Source organism: the organism of the source record quoted next, unplaced genomic scaffold (assembly GCF_019419815.1).
Source record: "Pyrus x bretschneideri cultivar Hongxiangsu unplaced genomic scaffold, Pyrus_bretschneideri_v1 Contig37, whole genome shotgun sequence".
In the NCBI taxonomy this organism is placed as follows: Eukaryota; Viridiplantae; Streptophyta; class Magnoliopsida; order Rosales; family Rosaceae; genus Pyrus; species Pyrus x bretschneideri.
In genome coordinates, this window is record NW_025999690.1 from 2,192,996 (window position 1) to 2,219,718 (window position 26,723).

Genomic DNA, 26,723 nt, shown 5'->3' on the forward strand with positions numbered 1-26,723 from the left:
CTTGATTTTTCATGTGATTTAATATAGCAATTAGACCTATTTGTGCAACAAAAAACTAGTGTACTAGGTTTAGAACTAGTTGATCCAGCCATATTAGACTCGATGAAGCTCGTTGTGAGCTTGATTCTGCGAACACAAATTCACTCCCAGATGAGAGTTTAATCGAACCTAGGCTCTAAGGCCATGTTAGATTCTGTAATTTAGGTGGTTTACGATGGTTTTATTGCAATAACATTCAACAAGAAATTGAAATGAAGAAAGTTGCAGAGAACAATGGAGAAGGGGAGAGGTAGAAGATGATGGTGCTGTTAACACAAATTCCTTACTTCTCGATGAAGCATTACAAGCATGTAAGGTGTGAGAGGCTATAGGCGTATAGCCGTTGGACCTCCACAACCGAACAAACAGAACTGATCATGCGTAATGCACATGGATCACTGGAGTAACTCATCCAATATAACAGATGGCACCCATTAAGCTGATGAGCTTGTTATAATCCGGACCATCCATTTACAAACACTTAAACTGAAATGCAAAGCTTTTCAAATGAATCAAAACATTATTTTCTTCATAAACATGGCTGCAAAGCTTAGACATCAACAAATGGAACCCGCCTGCAGTATTCTGCAAGAGCCCACAGGGGATAAATATTTCTATAAGCTGCATAATGTAGCATGCAGTTCTTCATGAATGCTCCAGTGATTTCCTGCCACATATAATTAGTGATTAGAAGTTGCAAAACGTTTCAAGTAAAAATTTGAGCATACGCAGAAACAACACAAAACAACACAACATAACACAACACGATATGTTATTTTGTTCATATTTGTACTCGTCAAGTTTGCGATGCAAGTAATACCAAGAGAATTTTTTTTTAATTTTAGTTGGAACTAATGTGGTAAGCAAGATACCTGCTGAGGAAAATCACCATTTTCCATCTGAGAATTGATTATCAACTTTGCTGCACGATGAAGAGGTGTGGGGTCTCTTTCTGCCTGCCCTACATGAATCAAACCCATCATAGCCCAAGCTGTGTGTACTAAATTTGATCGGTTTCCTTCAAGAGGAACGTACTCCTGTATCACCCAGCATAGAGTGAAATACTTTAGTCCAAGACAATGAGATTAAATTAGAAATACTTGCGGCTAGCTTCAATCATAATCCACCTCTGATATTTTACCTTTTTTGGACATGAAAGGTAGCTCTCTCCCCAACCACCATTCTCTTTCTGGATTGCAAGTAGAAAACTAATAGCTTGGCGAATGGCTGCACAATTGTTGAAGGTCTTACCAGCAGCCGTTAGCCCTCCAAGAGCAAACCAGGTACCATATGTGAAGCAAACTCCCCAATTCCCGTACCTGTGCAAACATTTCTTCACTAAGTTCTTGTTCTTCTCTAGTTTTTAATCAAAGAAAATTATATAATCAAATTTTGATTTAATCATATGATATACCATGAACCATCTGCCATTTGTACATTTTCAAGGTACAGTGCAGCAGCGGTAATAAATTGATCAATCTCTTCCTTCCTGTGGCCAGGGTATAACTTCTTAAACAAAACTAAAGCCTGGATTGCAGATGAAGTGCACTCAACGTATTCATGCTCAACCACAATGTCCGCGAAGAATTCTGTGGGATTGAACATCTGAGGGGAAAAAAAGGACAATATCCTAGTAAGTATATGCTAAATAATAATGACTTAAAAAAATTTAGTTTGTTACGCATCTGACAAATTTCGACAACATGACTCCAATTCTTTAAAATTCTTACTTCTAACCATTCTGCTGCTCCTGCTGGTTCCCAGGCTGGTAAGCCACCATTCTTACTCTACAATGAGACACATAATGAGATTTGCACTGAAGAAAAAATGTATTGAAATGTTAAAAGTTTTTAAGACTTTTGAAAGTAAGGCAGCCATGCCTTAGATCCAAATTTGATTGCAGCGACAAAATGCAACTCAAACTCATATCTATGACTGTCAGAAATAATAGTTGTCACCTGTAGGGAAATTAGGACATTGACAGCATCGTATAACCGCTCAGGCTCCATTTTTTCACCAACTATCTCAGGTGGCATCATCGATAAAAGCAGGCAACACTGTAGAGGGGGTTATGGTGAGAAAAATTGGGATAATATTTTAGACAACTAAGTTGAATTTGTTACCTTTAAACCCTCTGCAGTGCAATCAGAAACTTGCCATCCATGGTCTTGATCAGAGAAAGTCCACGATCCTTTGGAAATGTGGCGGTACATGCTTTTGAAGTCACCCGACGGATTGTCCTTGACCTTAACAATTTCAATCCCAAAACAGTCACTAGTTAGAACAAAATAATGGATGCACATTTACATTTTACAAATACTAAAGTTGAATTGACTATATAAAAACGAACCTGCGATTTCTTGATGAAGTCATGTCCTCTAGCGAGCGTGGGTGCAATTTCATCGGTTAGATTGGAAGCAAGCAAAGCTTGAATGACAAAACCAGTATCCCACTGTTGACTGCCAAAACTCTGCATGTATCAATAAAATGTATCAATTTATAATGTTTTCAAATGATTTAGACGAGTAAACTTTTGAAACAGAAAAAAAGGATCAAGAACAATTCATCGTATCATATACTGTATTAACAAAATGTGTACTAACTTGCATCTTCATCCCATCCTCAGCAACCCATAAATAATCTGGTATCCTGGCAAGATGCTTTTTAAAATAATCCCCATTTGGATCTTCCACCCAACAAGCCAGCATGCATAACACCTTTTCCACACATCCAATGGTAATGTATCTGCTGTTTTCATCTTCATAATGAACATGCTCCATTGTTACTTCAAGAGCCCTTTTCCTGATCAGCTTGTTAAATGGCCAGCGAGTAAGAAGAGGCTCCGTACATACGTACAGACTATCCCATAAAAAGTCCTGTATCCAAGGATGAGGGTAGTAGATATCCACCTGTAATCAAATTATTACTGCAATCAGTTTATTTACCAAAAAAAGAAAACATGAACTAATTAGCTAACTTAATCAAGTTAAACTCACTTTAGCGCAGTGATGACGCACACCCTTCCAATTAATTTCGTCATAAGGTTGAGCATAGAGTTCTTCCCTTAATTGTAGTATGAGAGGTGTGATTGGACCAACAAATCTTTTCCCATATAAATATGACATAGGCATGTAAACCATCCTACTGTAGCAAAACATTTTTGCTGCATTTGCAGGATATAGAAGAGATTAAAGAAGAAGACTACAGGTAGAGAGAGACTAATTAAATCAATAAACATGTGAAAGATTGAATTATTTGTACTTGTGGAGTCCGGAATTGTGCCCACCTGGATGCATAGGAAGAAATGAAGGCAGAATCCAAAACTCTGGGGGCATTGGGTTGCTTCCGGACCACTCAAACACACCAAGTATCTACAAGAATCAATTAAGCAAGATTAATTAGAAAGGGAAATGCCCTTACATAGTTGAAGTGCAGTGTTCTCTAACAGCACTAGTACTAAATTGAAGCAACTGGTTGTGTTTTATTTTCGATAAAAAGAAAGTATCATTACATTGACAAAGTAAACAATTTAGACACAAAATGCCAAATATGACTCCATCATTCTTCAATATACCGAAATAGCCAGGGTTAAATATGATTTTGGTGTGCTACATGTAAAGTCATATTTGACTTAATCTATTGTTAATTGGGGCCCACCACTATCATAGAGTGTATCAACAATAATGTTAGTTTTGTGTGTCTAACTAACATTATTAAGAATTAAAAGTGATACATCTTTATACGTTGTCGATATTGCCCCATTATCTATAGCAAATAATCTCATGTAATTCAGCTATGTATGACATAGATAAAGTATCAATATGTTGTTGATGATTTTCTATAGTGATAGTGCTATTTAAGAACAGTTAACTGAAGCCTAATAAAAGCAATTAGTCTTAGTGTTGCACATAGGCATACCGAAAGCCAAGTTTTACCCCAAGAGGGGATGTGGGTAACACTGCCATGATCATGAATCCACTTTCTAGCTCTTGCACAAGCATTGTCTTGGCCACCATCAGGGCCTTCTCCAAGAATACGCATACAAATGTAGTTGAGAGCTGTGCAGAACATGGTGCTGTGTCCTTCAATGTGTAATCCCCAGCCACCATCTTGGTTCTAAAATACCCCAAAAAGTAATGTATAATAATTAGCATTATTTATTCAATGTTTTTTTTATTTTTTTTATTTTTTATATGACCGGGACTTCGGATGTAGAAGTGAAAACTCTTGGGCAACTTAACTGCAACCCTTGTTGGTAGTTTAACACAAATAAGCACATTTTGAAAAATTAAAATTTGCTGCAATTTGTGTGAACATAGACCAAAATACACACACACACACACACACACACACACACACACCTGATGATAGTATATGTAACGCAAAATTTCTTTGCGGTGTTCTGCAAGGAATATAGTATTAAGATGTCCCGTAATGTAAGTGCACATGACCTGCAAATTTTGAATAAGAAATTGGAAAGTAATTAGTAACCCCCTAAAATTTGAACTATGGTAAACACTCGAGAATATATATGCTATATATTTTTAAGCCCCATCAAGGGAAGATGAGATTCAAATAACATGATAGTAAATAGTAAATGCTCACCAAAGGAGGAAGGAAAAACAACGGGCCCGCATTTTCAGCCGGCCAATGGCCATCACTAGCCTGCAAAGCTGAAAAGAAGTGGACAGACCTTCTCAATGCAACGATGGCCTTTTCGTATGTGATTTCCTCTCCATCCTCAACTTTCACTGGGGGAATTGTCTGTTTGAAGTTCTTCTCCCTTAGGAACTGCGGGTTAGTGAATAGAAAATTAAGAGCAATACTAATGAGAGGATTAAAGTTATGATGATGATATTATTACTAATTAAATGTTATTAAACCCTAAAATTTTAATGGTGTTGCCCATCAGATAGGAAATGAAAACTTGTAAATACCAGAAACAAGGCAAACAAAAAATTAGACATTTGTTTGTATGTTTGATGGTTTGTTCTTTCTACAACTTGCTGCGCACCTGCCGAAGAAGGCTCCTTTCTTTTCCCCAACTTCGAATAAGTTCGAGAGAAGCCCAAAAGCCCCCAACCAAGAACAGGTATATTTATATTATGGGGTGAGGAGTAAATTAGTATTAAACTCGACATTATAAGAATCAAACTTAAGTACGTGAAAAGGAATATCATTAAACCCTAGTACCAAGAATGGGTATATTCATCATGAGAATGATACTTGTTACCAAAACCGTTGATCATGTTCGACGAACATAGCTTACAACTTTTATCGTACTATGCTCTCCTACATATGGTTGACTAAACGATCTCTAAATTTAAATTGATTATTTTTTTTGCAAACATAATCTTTGATGACATGAAAAAATAAAATAACGTCTCTGATTATGCAATTTATACGGTACGTTAATAATAAATGGTGGATAAATAGGTGCACCTATAGAGTGGACACATGTATTGTTTCTAATTGAAAACTACATGGGTGGAACCAAGACAACTAGAACTCACATTTAGTAGAAACATGATCAAATAAGTATCATAGGTTCATATTGGTGGGAAATGTTATTCTTGTCATATTGTGGCTTATATTTGCAGTAAACTAATTGACAACAATAAAATTTTGGACGAACTAACTAAAGTATACCTGCATTCGCCAAAGGAGGTCACTATTGGGCTTAACCTGATAGCGATTATTGTAGAAATGAAGACGAGCTTCTTCCACCTCAGCTCGCTCTTCGGTAGTTCCTGCTTCAGGGTCAAACTCAAATATCTGCCTACCCACGAAGTTGTTTGTGCTGTAGATGTATGGAGCATTGCCACCATCTGCGACCTTAAGCTTCCACATTTTTCAATATTCTTTATTTCTTTCTTATCAAGCACCTGTTGCATGCATGCAATTTATAAGTCACAATGTATCTTTATAGGAAGTGTCACTTATACACTCATTTTTACCTTCGATATACCTTGTTAATTTTTAGTCAATGATCTTCTTCAATTTATTTGATTTGACGGTTGAAAATTAAGAATGGTGCGTGATAAGCAAAAATGGGTGTGTGGATAGCACTATCCTATTTATATCATCACTTTGAGAGAGAGAGAGAGAGAGAGAGAGAGAGAGAGAGAGAGAGAGAGAGAGCTGTACATAGAAACGCAACTATGCTTTCAATGGGCGAATGTACAAGCTAATTTCCTTTCCATATGTATAGATAGAAACTTAACTGTTTTCTTAATGTGATCACCTTCCTTTGGGTATATATAGATAGAAAGTTAACTGTTTCCTTAAATGTTTCGTTATTAAGAAGTTATTGTGTGGAAAGTAAGTTTACTTTGATTGCAATAAAATAAATTAATTAATTGAGTTTGTTTTCTTAAATTTTACGCATCCATAATAATAATTTTTACGAATATTATGATTTTGATATTTACGACCAAATTCGGTTATCATTCCAAAATCATATGATAGTATACTAATGCTAAGTATAATTATTTTTTTTAATACAAGTATAACCAAAATTTTATCAAGGAAAGAGATTAAAAAGATAACAAACAAAGAGTATCAAATATTGATTTTAATTTATTGAAAAAAATCAAAAAAATTCAATACACAGATGTGACAGATGCGAATAAATCAGAAAACTTGAGACAATGGATGAACTGTCATGCACCTTTAAAGCCAAGTTGTTTGGACTAAAAACATTTGTTAGGCACGTTCTAGGCCCAACCCACTAAACTTTAACTAATGACGTAGTAGGTATTTAATTATGTTACAAGTGAACAGTGTGTGGTCCAGGTTTTCAAAAGTACTTTATGACGTAGCAATGTGGACAGCAAATATACCCTCTTTCACATTAAAAGAAGGTAATTCAGTTGATTTTTTTATTTTCACAGAAGATAGTTGCTATTTGGTGGAAAATTTGTAGTTTCAAAGGGACAAAAGCTCGAGCTGCGAGAAGAAATCTCATCCTCTGACAGTAGTTAAATCAGCAACTTATTGGATCATAAGGAATGAACTGAGAGGAAAGGGCTGACACTAGAAGGAAAAGCCTGTTTTATAAAAGTCAACATAAAGGAGGAAGAAAATGACACTCACTCAACACAGAAAGACTTCAAAGCTTTGCAAACCTACTTTTTACAAATTCGTTTTGTTGTTCAAACACTTATTTTCTTTATAGCTCTGCTATATCACTTGTAAAATCGATTTTTTGTATTAAATTCCTTTCTAAAAAAATTCCCTTGCTTGTAAGAATTTGCCTGACCGATGGTCAATTTTGCCTGAATAGGTTTAAACTTCACCTGAATGCTTGTATTTGCCATTTCTTTTCAAATTATTAACCTTATATGCAATTGACTTTGTTGTTAATTAGCATTTGATGAACATCTAACCATCCTTTACTTCCCTGTCTTTCCTTTCTATCATTACTTGCATTACTTTTTGTCTTTCAATTTACTTTGCAGTTGCAAACTAAGATCCGAATAGTTAAGGATTGTCTCTTGGCATAAACACAAAGAAAATACAAAACTAATGAAAAGAGCTTCAAAACTTTGAGTTTTAATCAAAAACCACTCACTAACTTTATTTAATGATGAGGACAAGAGAAAGAAATGAAAAAAAGAAAAAAACTAACAAAACCGCATGCAAGCCCTGCACCTCTGTCAATATGTGATCCATCGCTTACAGAGAAGAACAATACGAGGAAGGATTTTTTCAAACCGTCAGTCGGTTTGTTCAACCACTTAAACCAGTAATTAATGAAACTCAGTTCAACCACTCATTTGTTAATTTGTCAATATCATGGATAAAGAACCAGTTAACAATTGATGGCCATGGTGACGTAGTATGTCCAAATCAAACTTTCTCTTTTCTTCAACCACTTAAACCAGTAATTAATGAAACTCAATTCAAGAATAATGTGGTATTGCAAGTGTGTCAGCCGCTAAGAAAAGAAGATTGCATGTGCATGCTTAATTGTGTAGTAAGAAAGATGTAGGAGCAAGTATGGAGAGTCGTGAAAGCACAAAACCCAGAGATGTGTTAGTTTGAAGACAACAAAATACTTGTGCAACTATATCTGGCGAAAACAAAAAGTAGAAATATGCAAGTAAGTTGATAGCAGGAAAAATACGCTAATAGCTAGCTAGTAGCTAGTAATATAGTGAAAAAAATTAAGAAATGTATGGTGTGCACGTATACTGCAGATAACTAGCTAAGAGATATAGCAGAAAAAAACCAGCAGATTTCAAGGATTTGAAGATCGAATGGGCCTCGCCTATTAGCAAAGTTTTTTTTCTCCTAATATCTTAGTCAACATTGTGTGTGATGGAATCTCTTATATATTTTGACACAAATGCATGCATGTCATTATAAAACTTGACAGTTTATTACACAATCCTTTAATACGATATGAAAATAACGGGTTTTGAATCAACATGATAACTAATTGGGTCACCCGTTAAAAAAATCATAATAATTAATGTACAAGTGTAAAAAAGTTAAAGAATATATAGACGCTTGGGATTGCATCTTCCACGCGTAGACGATGATTAATCATCGTTTAGATTTAAAACCTTCCAAACATCATGAATAGTGTTTTTTATTTGAGTGCAAAACTAATAAAATTTATAATAATCATTGTAGAAATGTGAAAAATGTAAAAAATAAAAATAAATATATATATATACACACACGCACAATTACTCGTAATTACACGTTTTACACCTTTTGTGAAGGGGTTAACTCCAAAATCTAACACCATAATTCATAAATCTTAGATTTAGATTTAACTGCCAATTGTCGTTTACGCTTTATTCTTCTCACTGAATTTTGTTATTCAAATTTTTTTAAACATGATCTTTTAGCGCATTTATAAAAAATGAATGATTCAAATTGTTGATATCATGTTCTAATATTTATGGTTAATTGAAATATGAGTCAATGTTATATAGTTTCTAGAGACTTTATAAACTCCAAGCAATGTTTTGATAACAGTAAACTCTGAATGTAATATCAACAACCCAAACTGTTCACCTTTCTGCACCCTCTAAAAGATTATGTTTTTAAAAAGGAAAATCTGAAGAAAAAAAATTTGGTTAGAAGAATGGAGCATAAACGTAAATGACAATCTACAGTTAAATTTTGATCTATAGTTTATGTGATTATAATGGTGAATTTCAAAGTTGAGCCCTTTCACGAAAGTTGTAAAGCTTGTTATTTAGTACGAGCGTTTATATAACTTTTTTCAATATTTTTCACACTTCTACGTTAATTAATATTTATGTGATACTTGAAAGACAAATGTGTTTTTATGTATGAAGTAATATTTATGTGACATTGTGGTATGTGTATACTATTTAGTATTATATTTTTCATTTGATTATTTATTGGCTTAAAATATATTTTCTTTAATAGGTAACGGTTCAGGTCATATTACCTATTAATATTAACAAGTCAATTTCTGGTTGGGTCATATACCCGTTTATTTTAATGGGTCTTTGAGTATGACACGAAGACGATTGGAACACATAAAACACGACACAAATGTCAAGTCTAGTTATTTCTCATTCTACATTATGATAGGAACATGTGGATCCTAATTTTTATTGGTCCACGGAGCCGATTTAATGCGATTACATTTTTAAATCTCCTGAATTATTATTATAAACCACGAGTTAGTGGTCATGTGCAAAGGAGATGATTACGAGGCTTCCTTAAAACTAAAAATTAGAGTTTTCGGGTTCGAAACCCGCTGCTGATGTGGAAGCTAGACTTGCGGCCAGGAGGAGGCTAAAATGTCTTTGTGAGTCTTTCCGGCTCCCGGAAGGGGTAGATAACCAGAGCTTGCCACCAGTTGTCCTCTTTTTTGAAAAAAAAAATGTTAAGGAGAAACTCGGGTGAATATGTGAGTTGGAATTCAAGGTCGGTCCAGCTAGGTTTACGAGTTAATATCCAAGGCTATTATAAGCCTATTCCTCAGCTTTAGTTTACCCAATTGCTATAGAGAAAGGTGCCAAGGATAAAAATAGATACATTCGCCTTGTACATTGCCACCAAAAAGTTACCATTTTCTGTTTTTCCATCAGCTATTATCACTAGGACATAGGACAATACTGTTTTATATCTTGAAAAACTGTAGTTTTACTACCAAATAATACAGTTTATGTTACCACCCAAATCAATCAATGAGTTAGTTTATGGAGTAAGTGCGAAAATAATAGATATAGAAGCTCGGGGGGTTTCTTTTGTTATTAAGAAGTTAATGCAGAGAAAGTAAGTTTACTTTGATTGCAATAAAATAAATTAAATGAGTTTGGTTTGGGGAGTTGACTTTGTATTTAACTAACAAGTTGTATCTATTTGGGATATTGAAAGGGAAATGCTAGGGAAACCAAAATTTTAAACCAAATGTTGTGTCACCAATAGGAAACAAATACGTTAATCAACGCTGAAATAATGATCCAATCATCAGGTAATTCTAGGGAAATCAAAATTTTAAACCAAATAATGTGTCACTAATAAGAAATAAGCACGTTAATCAACACTGAGGTAATGATCCAATCATTAATAACCATATCATTTGGTTTAAAATTTTGGTTTCCCTAGCATTAATACTAACAAGTCAATTTCTGGTCGGGTCATATACCCGTTTATTTTAATGGGTCTTACACGACATGACCTGTTAAAATATTGAGTATGACACAAAAATGAAATGAACATAGAAAACACTACACGAAAGTCAAGTCTAATTATTTCTCATCTTATACGAAAATTTCCTCCCATTTCTATTCAATTTTCATATCATTAGCCTAAATAATTCTTAGATTTTTCTGCAAATCTAGGTTCGCATCTAGTGTTCAATTTGGGGGTTTCTGTTAATTAGGGGTTTTATGACTGATGTATGAACTATGCATGCCAAGTCGCCAACGTCACCTAAATGTTGTTGGGTAGACATGATTCAATCAAAGATGTCGGTTGCCATGATTTATTTGGGTTGAAGGTGTCGAATCGGTTGGCTTTAAAAATGCAGATCTGGTCATTGCATTTTTCCATTGGGTCAGCATTGACTAGACAACCATGTAACAAGAAGTAGAGCTTGAAGAAAAATAAGATACATTTGAACATAATTTGGGTTGCGTTTATAAATATAATCTTATTTTAGTAAGTTTTGTGGGGCTTAAGTTATCATTTTATATTAAGATATATAAGTCATTTGGTTTTAATACAACGATATTATTTACACTAAGGAATGAATCAACTATAATAATATGGTTTAAATACATCTTAGGCTAAATAAGTTTGAATAATTAATTTTTATATAGAGTGTAACCAATAATACGCAATTGACTTTGTTGTTAATTAGCATTTGATGAACATCTAACCATCCTTTACTTCCCTGTCTTTCCTTTCTATCATTACTTGCATTACTTTTTGTCTTTCAATTTACTTTGCAGTTGCAAACTAAGATCCGAATAGTTAAGGATTGTCTCTTGGCATAAACACAAAGAAAATACAAAACTAATGAAAAGAGCTTCAAAATTTTAAGTTTTAATCAAAAACCACCCACTAACTTTATTTAATGACGAGGACAAGAGAAAGAAAAGAAAAAAAGAAAAAACCTAACAAAACCGCATGCAAGCCCTGCACCTCTGTCAATATGTGATCCATCGCTTACAGAGAAGAACAATACGAGGAAGGATTTTTTCAAACCGTCAGTCGGTTTGTTCAACCACTTAAACCAGTAATTAATGAAACTCAGTTCAACCACTCATTTGTTAATTTGTCAATGTCATGGATAAAGAACCAGTTAACAATTGATGGCCATGGTGACGTAGTATGTCCAAATCAAACTTTCTCTTTTCTTCAACCACTTAAACCAGTAATTAATGAAACTCAATTCAAGAATAATGTGGTATTGCAAGTGTGTCAGCCGCTAAGAAAAGAAGATTGCATGTGCATGCTTAATTGTGTAGTAAGAAAGATGTAGGAGCAAGTATGGAGAGTCGTGAAAGCACAAAACCCAGAGATGTGTTAGTTTGAAGACAACAAAATACTTGTGCAACCATATCTGGCGAAAACAAAAAGTAGAAATGTGCAAGTAAGTTGATAGCAGGATAAATACGCTATTAGCTAGCTAGTAGCTAGTACTATAGCGAAAAAAATTAAGAAATGTATGGCGTGCACGTATACTGCAGATAACTAGCTAAGAGATATAGCAGAAGAAAACCAGCAGATTTCAAGGATTTGACACGAATGCATGCATGTCATTATAAAACTTGACAGTTACTTACACAATCCTTTAATACTATACGAAAATAACAGGTTTCGGATCAACATGATAACTAATTGAGTCACCCATTAAAAACGAATCCTTAACGGATTTACACTTGGGTAACTTGTTTCGATTGCTAAGAAAAAAAATTATTTTGAAGATTTTAAAGTTAAACTACAAAAAAAAATTTACTATAAAATACAACAGCCGTAATGTATATATTGTATATTAAATATGTATTATTGTATTGTTATTCTGTATAAGTTTAAAAAATTTTAATATTTTTTTTACTGTGAGATTTGCTTATTATTTACTTGATCGTTTACCCAATTTTTTTTTACTCTCTCTCATACACTCATACTCATAAAATGTTTTATCCTCTTAAAAGTGAAATTAAAATATTGTAAACACATTAAAAAATAAAAATATCAAAATAATCTAAAAATACCAAACACATTAAAAAAATCATAATAATTAATGTACAAGTGCAAAAAGGTGAAAGAATATATAGACGCTTGGGATAGCATCCTCCACACGTAGACAATGGTTACATTGTCTTTTAGATTTAAAACCTTCCAAACCTCATGAATAGTATTTTTTATACGAGTGCAAAACTAATAAAATTCAAAATAATCATTGTAGAAATGTGAAAAATGTAAAAATAAAAATAAAAATATATATACAATTACTCGTAATGACATGCTTTACAACTTTTGTTAAGTGGTCAACCCCAAAATCTGACACCATAATCCATAAATCTTAGATTTAGACTTAACCGTCAATTGTCGTTTACGCTTTATTCTTCTCAATGAATTTTGTTTTTCAAATTTTTTTAAACATGATCTTTTAGTGCATTTATAAAAAATGAACGGTTCGAATTGTTGATATCATGTTCTGATATTTATGGTTAATTGAAATATGAATCGATGTTATATAGACCTGGCAATTTATTACACGACCCGTTAACACGACACGTAAACGACACGAAAATAACGGGTTTCGGGTCAACATGATAACTAATCGGGTCATTATCGGGTCACACGATAATAACCCGTTAATAACGGGTCTTTAACAGGTTTACACGAGAGTGACACGCGGGTAACCTGTTTCGACACGATAAGAAAAATGCTATTTTGATGATTTTAATTTTTTAAACTACTAAAAAACACTTACTATAAAATGCAATAGATATAATGAATATGTATATATTGTTTATTAATTATTATTCTATATAAATTTTAAATTTTAAGTTTTATTTATTTATTTATTTTTATAGTATATTATAGGCAAAGATTGAGATTAAAAATCATAAAATACATTAAAAATAAAAATATCAAGTAATTTAAAAATACCAAAAACATAAAAAAATTATAATAATTAATTTCCCGCCTAATATTTCAAGAGTTTCATCCATTTCCCATCTAATGTTTGGGAAATCTTGCAACCTATATCCATCCATTTCCCGCCTAATGTTTAACCCAAAGAAAAAAAATAACCTGCTTTTTTTTTTTCTTTTTTTATCTCTTATAACATTTTAACTTGAATAAAAATAAAATACGTAATAAAAAACATAAATGTAATTTTATTATTAAATATCATCACATACTAATTGAAACATAGTCTAATTAACACTTAAAATATATAAATAATTAATATATTTATTCCAAGTCTTCAAAACGATAAGATTCACTAACGCTTAAAGTTTATTTATACTTTCATTAAGTATAACATCAATGCATATCCCATCAAAATGATGAAAGTAGGAATAAACTTTTAAGTGTTAGTGAATTTATCGTTTTGACGGGATACGTATCCTACAAAACTAATTTCAACAATCCAACCGTCAAACTTGTTTATACATGCTTCGAGATCGCATACTCCAAAAATTGCTAAAAACAAACATTCAGAGATGAAGTAATGAGACAAAACTTTTCAACGGTTATAAACGAAAAATCACGATTTAACGGTTATTTTAACTCTGATTTTGATGATTTTCTACAGCTACACTCCTTGACCTTATATGAATACAATGAATGAATTCGATCTTCAATTTAAAATATTTACACTAGTGGATACCACAAATCTTATGTTATACTTAATGAAAGTATAAATAAACTCTTAAGTATTAGTTAATGTATCGTTTTGATGGGATACGCATCCTATGAAACTAATTTCAATGATCCAACCGTCAAACTTGTTTATACATGTTTCGAGATCGCATACACCAAAAATTACAAAAAACAAACATTCAGAGATCAAGTAACGAGACAAAACTTTTCGACGGTTATAAATGAAAAATCATGATTTAACGGTTATTTTAACTTTGATTTTGATGATTTTTTACAGCTACACTCCTTGATCTTATATAAATACAATGAATAAATTCGATCTTCAATTCAAAATATTTACACTAGTGGATACCACAAAATCTTATGTTATACTTGATGAAAGTATAAATAAACTCTTAAGTGTTAGTGAATCTATCGTTTTGATGGGATACGCATCTTAGAAACTAATTTCAACGATCCAACCGTCAAACTTGTTTATATATGCTTCAAGATCGCATATGCCAAAAATTGCAAAAAACAAACATTCAGAGATCAAGTAATAAGACAAAACTTTTCGACAGTTATAAACGAAAAATCACGATTTAACGGTTATTTTAACTCCGATTTTGATGATTTTTTACAGCTACACTCCTTGACCCTAAACAAATACAATGAATGAATTCGATCTTCAATTTAAAATATTTACACTAGTGGATACCACAAATCTTATGTTATACTTGATGAAAGTATAAATAAACTCTTAAGTGTTAGTGAATCTATCGTTTTGATGGGATACGCATCCTACGAAACTAATTTCAACGATCCAACCGTCAAACTTTTTTATATATGCTTCAAGATCGCATACGCCAAAAATTGCAAAAAAAAAAAGACATTCAGAGATCAAGTAATAAGACAACACTTTTCGACGGTTATACATGAAAAATCACGATTTAACGGTTATTTTAACTCCGATTTTGATGTTTTTTTACAACTACACTCCTTGACCCTAAACAAATACAATGAATGAATTCGATCTTCAATTTAAAATATTTACACTAGTGGATACCACAAAATCTTATGTTATACTTGATGAAAGTATAAATAAACTCTTAAGTGTTAGTGAATTTATCGTTTTGATGTGATACGCATCCTACGAAACTAATTTCAACGATCCAACCATCAAACTTGTTTATATATGCTTCGAGATCGCATACGCCAAAAATTGCAAAAAACAAACATTCACAGATCAAGTAATGAGACAAAACTTTTCGATGGTTATAAACGAAAAATCACGATTTAACGGTTATTGTAACTCCGATTTTGATGATTTTTTACAGCTACACTCCTTGACCCTAAATGAATACAATGAATGAATTCGATCTTCAATTTAAAATATTTACATTAGTGGATACCACAAAATCTTATGTTATACTTGATGAAAGTATAAATAAACTCTTTAGTGTTAGTGAATCTAACGTTTTGATGGGATACGCATCCTACGAAACTAATTTCAACGATCCAACCATCAAACTTGTTTATATATGTTTCAAGATCGCATACGCCAAAAATTGCAAAAAAAACAAACATTCAAAGATCAAGTAATGAGACAAAACTTTTCAACGGTTATAAACGAAAATTACGATTTAACGGTTATTTTAACTCCGATTTTGATGATTTTTTACAGCTACACTCATTGACCCTATATGAATACAATGAATGAATTCGATCTTCAATTTAAAATATTTACATTAGTGGATACCATAAAATCTTATGCTATACTCGATGAAAGTATAAATAAGTGTAGATTTTTAAAACCCTCCAAATCTCATGAGCAATGTTATTTATTTGAGTGAAAAATTAATAATAATAAGTGTGAAAAATGTAATCACTCGTAATGAAAAGCTTTACAACTTTCATTAAGGGGTCAACTCAGAAATTTAGTATGTATATACTAATTTAATATTATGTTTTACATTTTTTTGGGTCAAATTATGTTTTTCTTTTCATTTTTATTGATTTAAAATATAATTTTCTTAACGGGTAACGGGTTGGGTCATATTACCTGATAATATTAACGGGTTGATTTCGGGTCGGGTCATATTACCCGTTTACTTTAACAGGTATTACACGACACGACCAGTTAAGCTATCGGGTATGACACGAAAACGACACGAACACAAGAAACACGACACGAATGTCAGGTCTAATGTTATATAGTTTCTAGAGACTTTATAAACTCCAAGCAATGTTTTCACTAACGGTAAACTCTGAATGTAATATCAACGACCCAAACTGTTCACCTTTCTGCACCCTCTAAAGGATTATGTTTTCAAAAAAGAAAATCTAAAAAGACAAATTTGGTGAGAAGAATGGATTATAAATGTAAACAACAATCAACAGTTAAATTTCGATCTATAGTTTACGTGATTATAGTGGCGAATTTCAAAGTTGAGCCATTTCACAAAAGTTGTAAAGCTTGTTAATTAGTACGAGTGTTTATATAACTTTTTTCAATATTTTTCACACTTCTACATTAATTAATATTTATGTGATAGTTGAAAGACAAATGTGTTTTTATGTATGAAGTAATATTTGTGTGACAATGTGGTATGTGTATACTATTTAGTATTATATTTTTCATTTGATTATTTATTGGCTTAAAATATATTTTCTTTAACAGGTAACGGGTAAGGGCATATTACCTATTAATATTAACTAGTCAATTTCTGGTTGGGTCATGTACCCGTTTATTTTATTGGGTCTTACACGACACGACTTGTTAAAATATCGAGTATGACACAAAGGTGATTAGAACACATAATACACAACCCGAATGTTAGGTCTAGTTATTTATCATTCTGCATTCTGATAGGAAACTGTGGATCCTAATATTTTTTTAAATACTAAAATAATAATTAATTAAAGAAAAGTTATTTAAAAAAATAATAGTAAACCACCCCATGTTCATCTTTCCCCTTCTCCTACCCCCCACCCCCTGCAACCCAGAAAGAAAGAATAAGAAGAAGAGGAAACCAAAAAAAAAAAACAAAAACAAAAACAAAAAACAAAAAAACAAAAAAAAAAAACCTATCTTCATCTTCCCTGACCCCCTCTTCCCTACAACCCACCCCTTTCTTCCTCCTCCTGTCTTCCCCTCCCTCCTCCTCTGCACCCACTACCTACAACCCAAAAAAAAAAAAAAAAAAAAAACCATCTTCATCTTCCCCGACCCCCCTTTGCCTGCAACCCAAATCTTGTTTTCCGTCGATTGCACATGTCGAGAAATTGGGCACTGATAAAATGGGGGGAATGGGTGTGGATTTAAGGAGTGGGGTGTGTAGAGGACGGGAGAGGGTGGGTGCAGAGGAGGAGGGAAGGGGAAGGCGGGAGGGGGAAGAAAGAGGTGGGTTGCAAGGAAGGGGGGTTGGGAAGATGAAGATAGGGTTTTTTTTTTTTTTTTTTTTTTTTTTTTTTTTTGTTTTTGGGTTCTTGTTCTTCTTTTTTGGGGTGGGGGGGGGGAGACGAACATGGGGTGGTTTTTTTTTTTTTTTAAATAACTTTTCTTTAATTATTTATTATTTTAATATTTAAAAAATATTAAATGATTTTTTTTAATAACATTTTATTAGTTTTTAATAGAAAATGTGCCACATCACAAGCTACGTCAGCATTTAACAGAGGAATTGACAGACAACTAACAGAACGTATGACATTGCAACAAATTCGAAGATACGGTATGACATTGAAACTTTTTAAAGACGAGATATGAAACTGTTAATGACCCAACAGTTGAGCTAGTTATGTGTAATTTATCCTAAATTAAATGAGTTTGGTTTGGGGAGTTGACTTTGGATTTAACTACCAAGTTGTATCTATTTGGGATATTGAAAGGGTAATGCCAAGGAAATCAAAATTTTAAACCAAATTTGCAAACTAAATTATGTGTCACTAATAAGAAATAAGCATGTTAAACAACGCTGAAGTAAAATGATCCAATCATCAACAACCATATCATTTGGTTAGCAAATTTGGTTTAAAAAAATTGGTCTCTCTAGCATTATCCATATGGGTAATGCTTGGGAAACCAAAATTTTAAACAAAATTTGCAAACCAAATAATGTGTCACTAACAGGAAAAAAGTACGTTAAATAACGCTGAAGTAATGATCCAGTCATCAGGTAATTCTAGGGAAACTAAAATTTTAAACCAAATTTGCAAATCAAATGATGTCACTAATAGGAAATAAGCACGTTAATCAATGCTGAAGTAATGATCTAATCATCAACAACCATATCAATTGGTTTACAAATTTGGTTTAAAATTATGGTTTCCCTAGCATTAATATTAACAAGTCAACTTCTGGTCAGGTCATATACCCGTTTATTTTAACGAGTCTTACACGAAACGACCTATTAAAATATTGAGTATGACACGAAAACGATACGAACATAGAAAACACGACACAAATGTTAGGTTTAGTTATTTCTCATCTTATAGTTAAGGAGAAACTCGGGTGAATATGTGAGTTGGAATTCGAGGTCGGTCCAGTTAGGTTTACAAGTTAATATCCAAGGCTATTATAAGCCTATTCCTCAGCTTTATTTTACCCAATTGCTACAGAGAAAGATGCCAATGATAAAAATAGATACATTCGTCATGTGCATTGCCAACAAAAAGTTACCATTTTCTGTTTTTCCATCAGCTGTAACTAGGACATAGGACAATACTGTTTTATATCTTGTCAAACTGTAGTTTTACTACCAAATAGTACAGTTTATGTTGCCACCCAAATCAGTCAATGAGTTAGTGGTGCAAAATGCAAGAATAATAGATGTACAAGCCTGTGGGTTTTCGTTTGTTAAGAAGAAGTTATTGTGTAGAAAGTAAGTTTACTTTGATTGGAATAAAATAAACTAGCCTTCATGCATGCATGTGCCTTCATACCTGTAAATTGAATCACGGCGTCCTACGCACGATGTACACGTTTTAAATGTATTTATATCTGTAAATTGACAAAAGTAAAATCAAATATTTGAACTAAATGAATAATCTTAGATCATGCTAGAAGAAATCCCTCATAAACCAATTAAAGTAGCTGAATTCACATAATAAAATCGATCTCTATAGAATTTACATTAAGAACAGAGAAAATAATATTTAATAAACAATTGATTGAATCACATTATTGCTAGCCCATTGTGAGGCTAAGCCTACCCCCCTCCCCCTTTGTGAAGATAATATTGTTTGTTAAAAAAACAAAAAAATCATTTGACAACTAATTTAATCATATCATGCATGCGAAAGACCTTTTTATAACTAGCATTACACACTTCTTAAGATGTATTGAACGTGTTTAAAAATAGAGAAACTAATATTTAATAAACAACTGATAGAATCACATTTTTGCTAGCCCATTGTGAGGTTAAGTCCACCCCCTCCCCCTAAGTGTAAATAATATTGTTTGTTAAAAAAAGAACAAACAATAATTTGACAACTAATTTAATCACATTATTATCCGCCTACGAAAGACCTTTTTTATAACCAGCATTACACGCCTCTTAAGATGTTTTGAACGTGTTTTAAAATAGAGAAATTGAATCACATTATTGCTATCGTATTGTGAGGTACTAATTAAAATAAAAAATAAAAATAAAAAAAAAAACGCAAAAAAAAGCACAAAAAAAAAACAACACAAAAAAACTAATTAAAATGACAAAGGAATTTTTTTGAATCACGGCGTGCTACGCTTGATTCACATGTTTTAAATGTATTTATATGCGTAAATAAACAAAAGGAAAGTCAAATATTTGAAGTAAGTGAATAATCTTAGATCATGCAAGGAGAAACCCCGCATAAACCAATTATAGCAGCCGAATTCACATAATAAAATCGGTCTCTATAGAATTTACATTAACAATAGAGAAAAGAATATTTAGTAAACAATTGATTACATCACATTATTGTAAACCCATTGTGAGGCTAAGCCCACTCTCTCCCCCTTAGTGTAGATAATATCGTTTGTTAAAGAAGAAAAAAAACAATCATTTGATAACTAATTTAATCACATTATTATCCGTGTGCGAAAGACCATTTTATAACCGGCATTACACGCCTTTAAGATGTTTTGCACATGTTTACAAATAGAGAAAATAATATTTAATAAACAACTAATTGAATTACATTATTGCTAACCCATTGTGAGGCTAAGCCCACCCCCTGCCCCTTAGTGTAGATAACTAATTTAATGTAATTTAATCACACTATTATCCGCGTGCGAAAGACCTTTTGACACACCCCGACTCGGGATGTCCACTAGGACCACGAATTGAGGCGTGCTGGTTGACACCTGGAATTATATATATATATATATATATATATGATTGATAATTCCACAAATGTGCATAAATTGGTTATTGCATATGATTATTGTGAATGCTTTGAATTATTATTGTGAACTACGAATGGCTTGATCCTTGTTTAGCGTACGTAGGCAGTTTAACGAGACGTTAGATGCAGCCATACAATAAATGAGACTAAATAATTAGGCACTCTTAGGTTCAAATTTATTCATATTTTTCCACATCATCACACTTTATGGCTTCGTCACCTTCCGGGTGCCGGCAAGTACAGCTCGATTCGAAGTCCTTGTGGACATTCCGGGTCGGGGTGTCGATGTCATTCTTAGGCTAAATTTGATACCTTGAGTTCAATCTTGGTAATTGTATGTCTTAGGTTGATCGTTGGAACCTAAATTCTCTACGTCACGTGTGAAATGGGTTCATTCCCACTCACCAGCGCACTCTGGTAATTAGGCACTCTTAGGTTCAAATTTATTCATATTTTTCTACATCATCACACTTTATGGCTTCCTCACCTTCTAGGTGTTAGCCAACACAGCTCGATTCGAAGTCCTTGTGGACATTCCGGGTCGGGGTGTGTCAGTATGCACCACATCCTGGGCTCGACTCCACCGTAGCACAATATTGTCCACTTTGGGCCCTGGCCACGCCCTCAAAGATAATCCTACATTGGTAGTCTGTCAGAACTGCCTTGAAGCCCTCACAAGCCAGCAACGAGAATTCCTACCTAGAACCTGGAGGGGCGCAAAATAGAAAGTGTGAGTGGGCAAAAACAAAGCTTTTCAAAATCATTTCATTTCTCAAAAGTTCTAACCCCTCGCTATAAAAATTTTCCCAAAAAATAGAATATATAAACATATATCAAATTAGGCTCGAAAGCAGAATGCATCAATATTATGCCATGCCAAATGTCTCAGTATAAAACATGTAATCTAGGTGCTAAATCACAATAAAAATGCTAAATCAGCCAGAGTCATCTAACATGACCTGTACTGCGGAATCTAGAGCTCAACAATATATATATATACACACACACACACACACACATATATCTCATCAACAATATGCCTGCACACGAGTTGGAATCACCTAAAGTGGTCTGTAAGACAAGCTGCCTTGGATCCAAGGTGAGTGAAGTATTGCAAGTCACCTACAAGTCCGAACCACCTAAAGTGGTCTGTACAATAGGCTGGCACCTACCCTGGATCCAAGGTGAGCGTGTGTGGTGCGAGAGGTGAATGATCATGTAAAGGCTAGGCCTTCAACTCTGGCGGAGCACTAGCACCGGGGTGCAGGTTAATGAGCTCTATAAACATCTCACATAATCCTCAATTTACATACATATTCGATAACTCACCTGGTACTTACTTGAGCGTCCACAGCGTCAACCATAAATATATGCAACTACTAATGCATGTATAAAATATACGAATACTTGGCATGGTACTTCAAAACATACTTTCATTTAAAATGATTTTCTAGGAAAAATCAAGTACATAGATATATACTGAAACCAAAAGCCCACTCATGATATGTTGAAGGATCGTAGCCCTCGAGCCTCGAATGAATACGCTCGTCCTCAGGATAGGTCTCACCTATATGTGAAACAACTATATAAACATCAATTTAATACACATAAACAAAACTAGGTAATAACTTCTCATACAATGCTCAAATGGGGTGTTTGAATATACCAACGTGATCTACTCAACCTCACGAACAACCCCATATTTTTAGAAAAATTTTCCGATCACCCACAACTTACCTACCTGGCACGCCTAACGAAAAAGTTAGCGCCGTAAAATATATTCCGTTAAAAAATAGCATATTCATTAAAACTAACCTAACGCCGTTAGAATATTTCATTAAGCTTGACAGAATATTCCGTCGTCTTCAACCTTGGTTCGCCGGGGACCGTCGCTGTCGCCGGAAACTAGATAAACTTCAAACATTAATATCTTCTTCATTTCCCAACCAAAATCCATGAAATTTGTCTCAAATTAAAGCTTACAACGAGAAGAACAAAACCTTACCAATTTCAAGCCCTGAAATCCACATAATCTCGTCGGAGAACCCTTGATAATTCGGCCAAACTTGGAAACTTGCCAAACTCAACTTCCCGATGTCCAAAACACCTTGTTTTTTCTTCTCTGAGCTTCGTGAGAGTGTTCTAAAGCTTCCTAATCTTAGAATCTTACAAAAACTTCACATATACGTGTGCATGAACAATACCTCAAATCGGAGGCTATGGTTCTCGGGTTTTCTGACAACTTCACATCCTAAAATTGGTATAGATGAAATCGTATGGTTACAAGGAATACGAATATGGCATCAAAAACCTCAATCTGTGATGTTTGAAAGGTTTTTGAGGGTTGTCCGTACAGGTTGCACGAAAAGGCAGAAAAATCCGAGAGGGAGGAGAGAAAGTCAACGGAAGTGAAAGAGATAGTGTGAGTGTGTGGTCCAAATTTAGGCATCTAATCACAACAAACAAAACCACACAACCACACAAAACGTTCAACGGCAATTTCATCTTTTCACACCTGCGATAAAATATTTCGGAACAGGTTGTCACAATCTACCCACCTTATGAAAATTTCTTCTCGAAATTTCATACAATAAAATTCAACCACTAATAATCATAAAACAGGTGTGGATACAAATCTCTCATCTGGTCCTCCGTCTCCCAAGTAGCCTCTTCCACTAAGTGATTTCGTCACAAAATTTTCACCAAACGCACTGTCTTATTTCTCAGATTCTTATTTTTCCAATCCAGAATAGTCACTGGCTCCTTATCATAAGTCAAATCCGGATTAACTTCTAAAGGTTGAGGGGTAATCACATGCGATGGATCTGAAACATAATGACGAAGCAAGGAAACATGGAACACATCATGCATTTTAGACAACTCTGGAGGCAGCAGAAGCCTGTAAGCAACTTCACCGACTCGTTCGGTGATCCGATATGGTCCGATGTACCTAGGACTTAGCTTACCCTTCTTTCTGAACCTTACCACACCTCTCCACAGTGACAACTTGTAAAATACCCAATCACCAACTTTATACACCTTGTAAGTGGCATGTCTATCTGTTAAGCTCTTCTATCGATCCTAGGCCGCTTTCAGGTCAGACTTAGGGCTGATTTGGTATTGCTATGCTTTGAAAAAAAGCTACTGCTACTGTGCTGTGAGAATAAGCAGTTGTAAAATAAAGCAGCAGAGTATTTGGTAAACTTTTTTGTACAAGTGCTTTTGAAAAAAAAAAGCAGTATTATAGTATTTGGTAAACTTTTATGTAAAACAGATGTGAAAAAAAAACCGGTTTTTCAAAGCTAGGTTTTGCAGCTTCTTGTTTTTTACTTTTTTTCACCCAAAACTGTGAAAAAAAGTTGAAGCTGAATGTTTACCAAATACAAAAATAGCTCCCAGCTTTTTTTTGATATCAGCTTTTTTCAAAATCACCTCAGTACCAAACCAGGCTTTAATTACTTGAATATTTTAAGTAGTCTCCTCTACTATCTTAGGGCCCATCAAAACTCTTTCACCAACCTCTGACCAACATAAAGGTGTACGACAAGATTTGCCATAAAGTGCCTCAAATGGTGCCATACCAATACTCGAATGATAGTTGTTGTTGTAGGAAAATTCCATTAAATCCAACCTCTGATGCCAAGCGTCACCAAATTGTAACACTGAAGATCTTAGCATATCCTTAAATGTCTGAATTGTCTTCTCTGATTGTCCATCTGTCTGAGGATGATATGTTGTACTATAAACTAATCTCGAACCAAGAGCCTCCCGGAATGCTACCCAGAACTTAGAAGTAAATCTAGGATCATGATCCGAGACAATACTAACTGGAACTCCATGGTATTTTACAATCTTCGATATGAATAATTCAGCTAATCGGTTTAGAGAATGCTTCTCCCTCACATGAATAAAATGCGCTAATTTGGTAAGATGATCAACTATCACCCAAATTCCATCATAACCATTCTGTGTACGAGGAAGCTTGTACACAAAATCCATAGTAATATCTTCCTATTTCCACTGTGGAATGGGAAACGGCTGCATCAACCCAAACGGCTTCTTCCTTTCAGCTTTAACTTACTGATAAATGGCACACCTACTCACATACTCAACAATCTCTCTCTTCATACTCGGCCAATAATAAAATGGTCGAATGGTATGATATATTTTCGTACCTCCAGGATGCATTGCATATGCCGAAATATGAGCTTCATCCAAAATTTCTTTCTTTAATTCTATATTATTCGACACATACATTCTCCCTTCTTGCATAAGCATGCCATCAGACTCTTGAATCCTGAAGTCTTTCTTTTTCCCTCGATTCCTTGTTTGGATTATTTCCTGGGTCTCTTCATCATCTATCTAAGCTTCTAGCACTTGATCAATTAATATTGGTCTAACTTGGAAACTAGCAAGTAAAGCTTATTCTCTTGCATCTACCCCTAACTTCACTCCAGTGGACCTCAAATCAACAAGAAGAGGAACTTGGCAAGTATAAATGGCATTAAGTCTAACTGGAGTCTTCCTACTAAGTGCATCAGCCACCACATTTGCACGACCAGGGTGATATTCAATCATGCAGTCGTAATCACTTAGCAACTCAATCCACCTTCGTTGCCGAAGATTAAGATCCCTCTAAGTAAAAAGATACTGGAGACTTTTATGATCCGTAAAAATCTTACATTTCTAAGCATAAAGATAATGTCTCCAAATCTTCTAAGCAAAGATGATGGCTGCTAATTCCAAATCATGAGTAGGGTAGTTCATCTCATGAGGCTTTAATTAACGTGAAACATAAGCAATCACCCTACCATGCTGCATCAACACACAACCTAGACCATTCAAGGAAGCATCACTGTAGACTTCAAAATTACCATTATCATCTGGGAGTGCTAAAAACTCTGCTCACAATTATCATGCCACTCAAATTTAACCTCTTTTCTAGTCAACTTCGTCAGTGGCAAAGCAATGACTGAAAAATCATTAACAAACCGTCTGTAATATCCTGCTAAGCCAAGAAAACTCCGTACCTCAATGACTGTTCGAGGTTGCTCCCAATTCTCCACCACCGTTACCTTTTGAGGATCCACCTGAATACCTTGAGCAGATATAACGTGTCCCAAAAATGCCACTTGATTCAACCAAAATTGGCATTTGCTAAACTTAGCATACAATCGATGTTCCCTCAATCTTTTCAACCCCAAAGTAAGATGTCGAACATGTACTGATTTAGACTTAGAATATACTAGTATGTCATCAATAAAAACAATGATAAACCTGTCTAGATATGGCGAAAACACTCGATTCATTAGGTCCATAAAGCTGCTGGTGCATTAGTTATTCCGAATGGCATCACCAAAAACTCATAATGACCATAACAAGTCCTAAAAGTTGTCTTAGGGACATCCTCACTACTGATCTTTAATTGGTAATAACCAGACCTTAAATCAATCTTAGAAAACACACAGGCACCTCGAAGCTGATCAAACAAATCAACTACACGCGGCAATGGACAACGGTTTTTAATTGTTACCCAATTCAATTGCCTATAATCAATGCATAGCCTCAAAGTCTCGTCTTTCTTCCTCACAAATAACACTGGAGCTCCCTAAGGTGAAGTACTAGGCCGAATAAAACCTTTATCAACTAATTCCTACAACTAAATTTTCAATTCCCTCAACTCAGTAGGAGCCATTTGATAAAGAGTCAAAGATATAGGATATGTACCTGGAGGCAAATCAATAGTGAACTCCGTATCTCGGTCTGGCGGCAATCCAGGTAAATCATCAGGGAATACATCAGGAAAATGCCTGACTACTTTTACATCATCCACACTACTAGGAGCAACATCATTCAACACCATATAAGCTAAATATCCCTGGCAACCTTTCGATAACAACATTTTTTCTTTCATAGCAGAAATAACGCCATGCCTCACCCCACTTTGCTAACCCACAAAAGTAACCTCATGTAATCCAGAA

General features: G+C 34.1%; 1 protein-coding gene across 4 annotated transcripts; it reads right to left on the reverse strand.

The window, feature by feature from the left end:
• Positions 1-303: 303 nt before the first annotated feature.
• On the reverse strand, positions 304-6,331 carry LOC103939378 (beta-amyrin synthase-like). 4 transcript variants are annotated; one of them, XM_048592078.1, is made up of 16 exons: positions 6,187-6,331; positions 5,689-5,924; positions 4,645-4,830; positions 4,401-4,490; positions 3,958-4,155; positions 3,326-3,410; positions 3,036-3,202; positions 2,643-2,948; positions 2,390-2,509; positions 2,163-2,285; positions 1,998-2,096; positions 1,770-1,826; positions 1,454-1,644; positions 1,181-1,358; positions 912-1,076; positions 304-706 (listed from the first exon to the last, which is right to left on the reverse strand). In XM_048592078.1, the coding sequence occupies exons 2-16, from the start codon at positions 5,887-5,889 to the stop codon at positions 590-592; spliced, it is 2,283 nt and encodes a 760-aa protein (XP_048448035.1). In that variant the 5' UTR covers positions 5,890-5,924; positions 6,187-6,331; the 3' UTR covers positions 304-589. The 4 variants fall into 4 exon arrangements, with proteins under 4 accessions (XP_048448035.1, XP_048448037.1, XP_048448036.1 ...); XM_048592080.1 differs by lacking the exon at positions 3,958-4,155; XM_048592079.1 differs by lacking the exon at positions 1,770-1,826.
• Positions 6,332-26,723: the final 20,392 nt, after the last annotated feature.

Excerpts from the sequence above, each read along its gene's own strand:
- LOC103939378 (XM_048592078.1), bottom strand. The coding sequence starts at position 5,889 with ATGTGGAAGCTTAAGGTCGCAGATGGTGGCAATGCTCCATACATCTAC. Across the intron at positions 2,510-2,642 it reads AGGATGGGATGAAGATGCAA|AGTTTTGGCAGTCAACAGTG; the intron begins GTTAGTACACAT and ends TGATACATGCAG. Across the intron at positions 707-911 it reads ATGGTGATTTTCCTCAGCAG|GAAATCACTGGAGCATTCAT; the intron begins GTATCTTGCTTA and ends TATATGTGGCAG.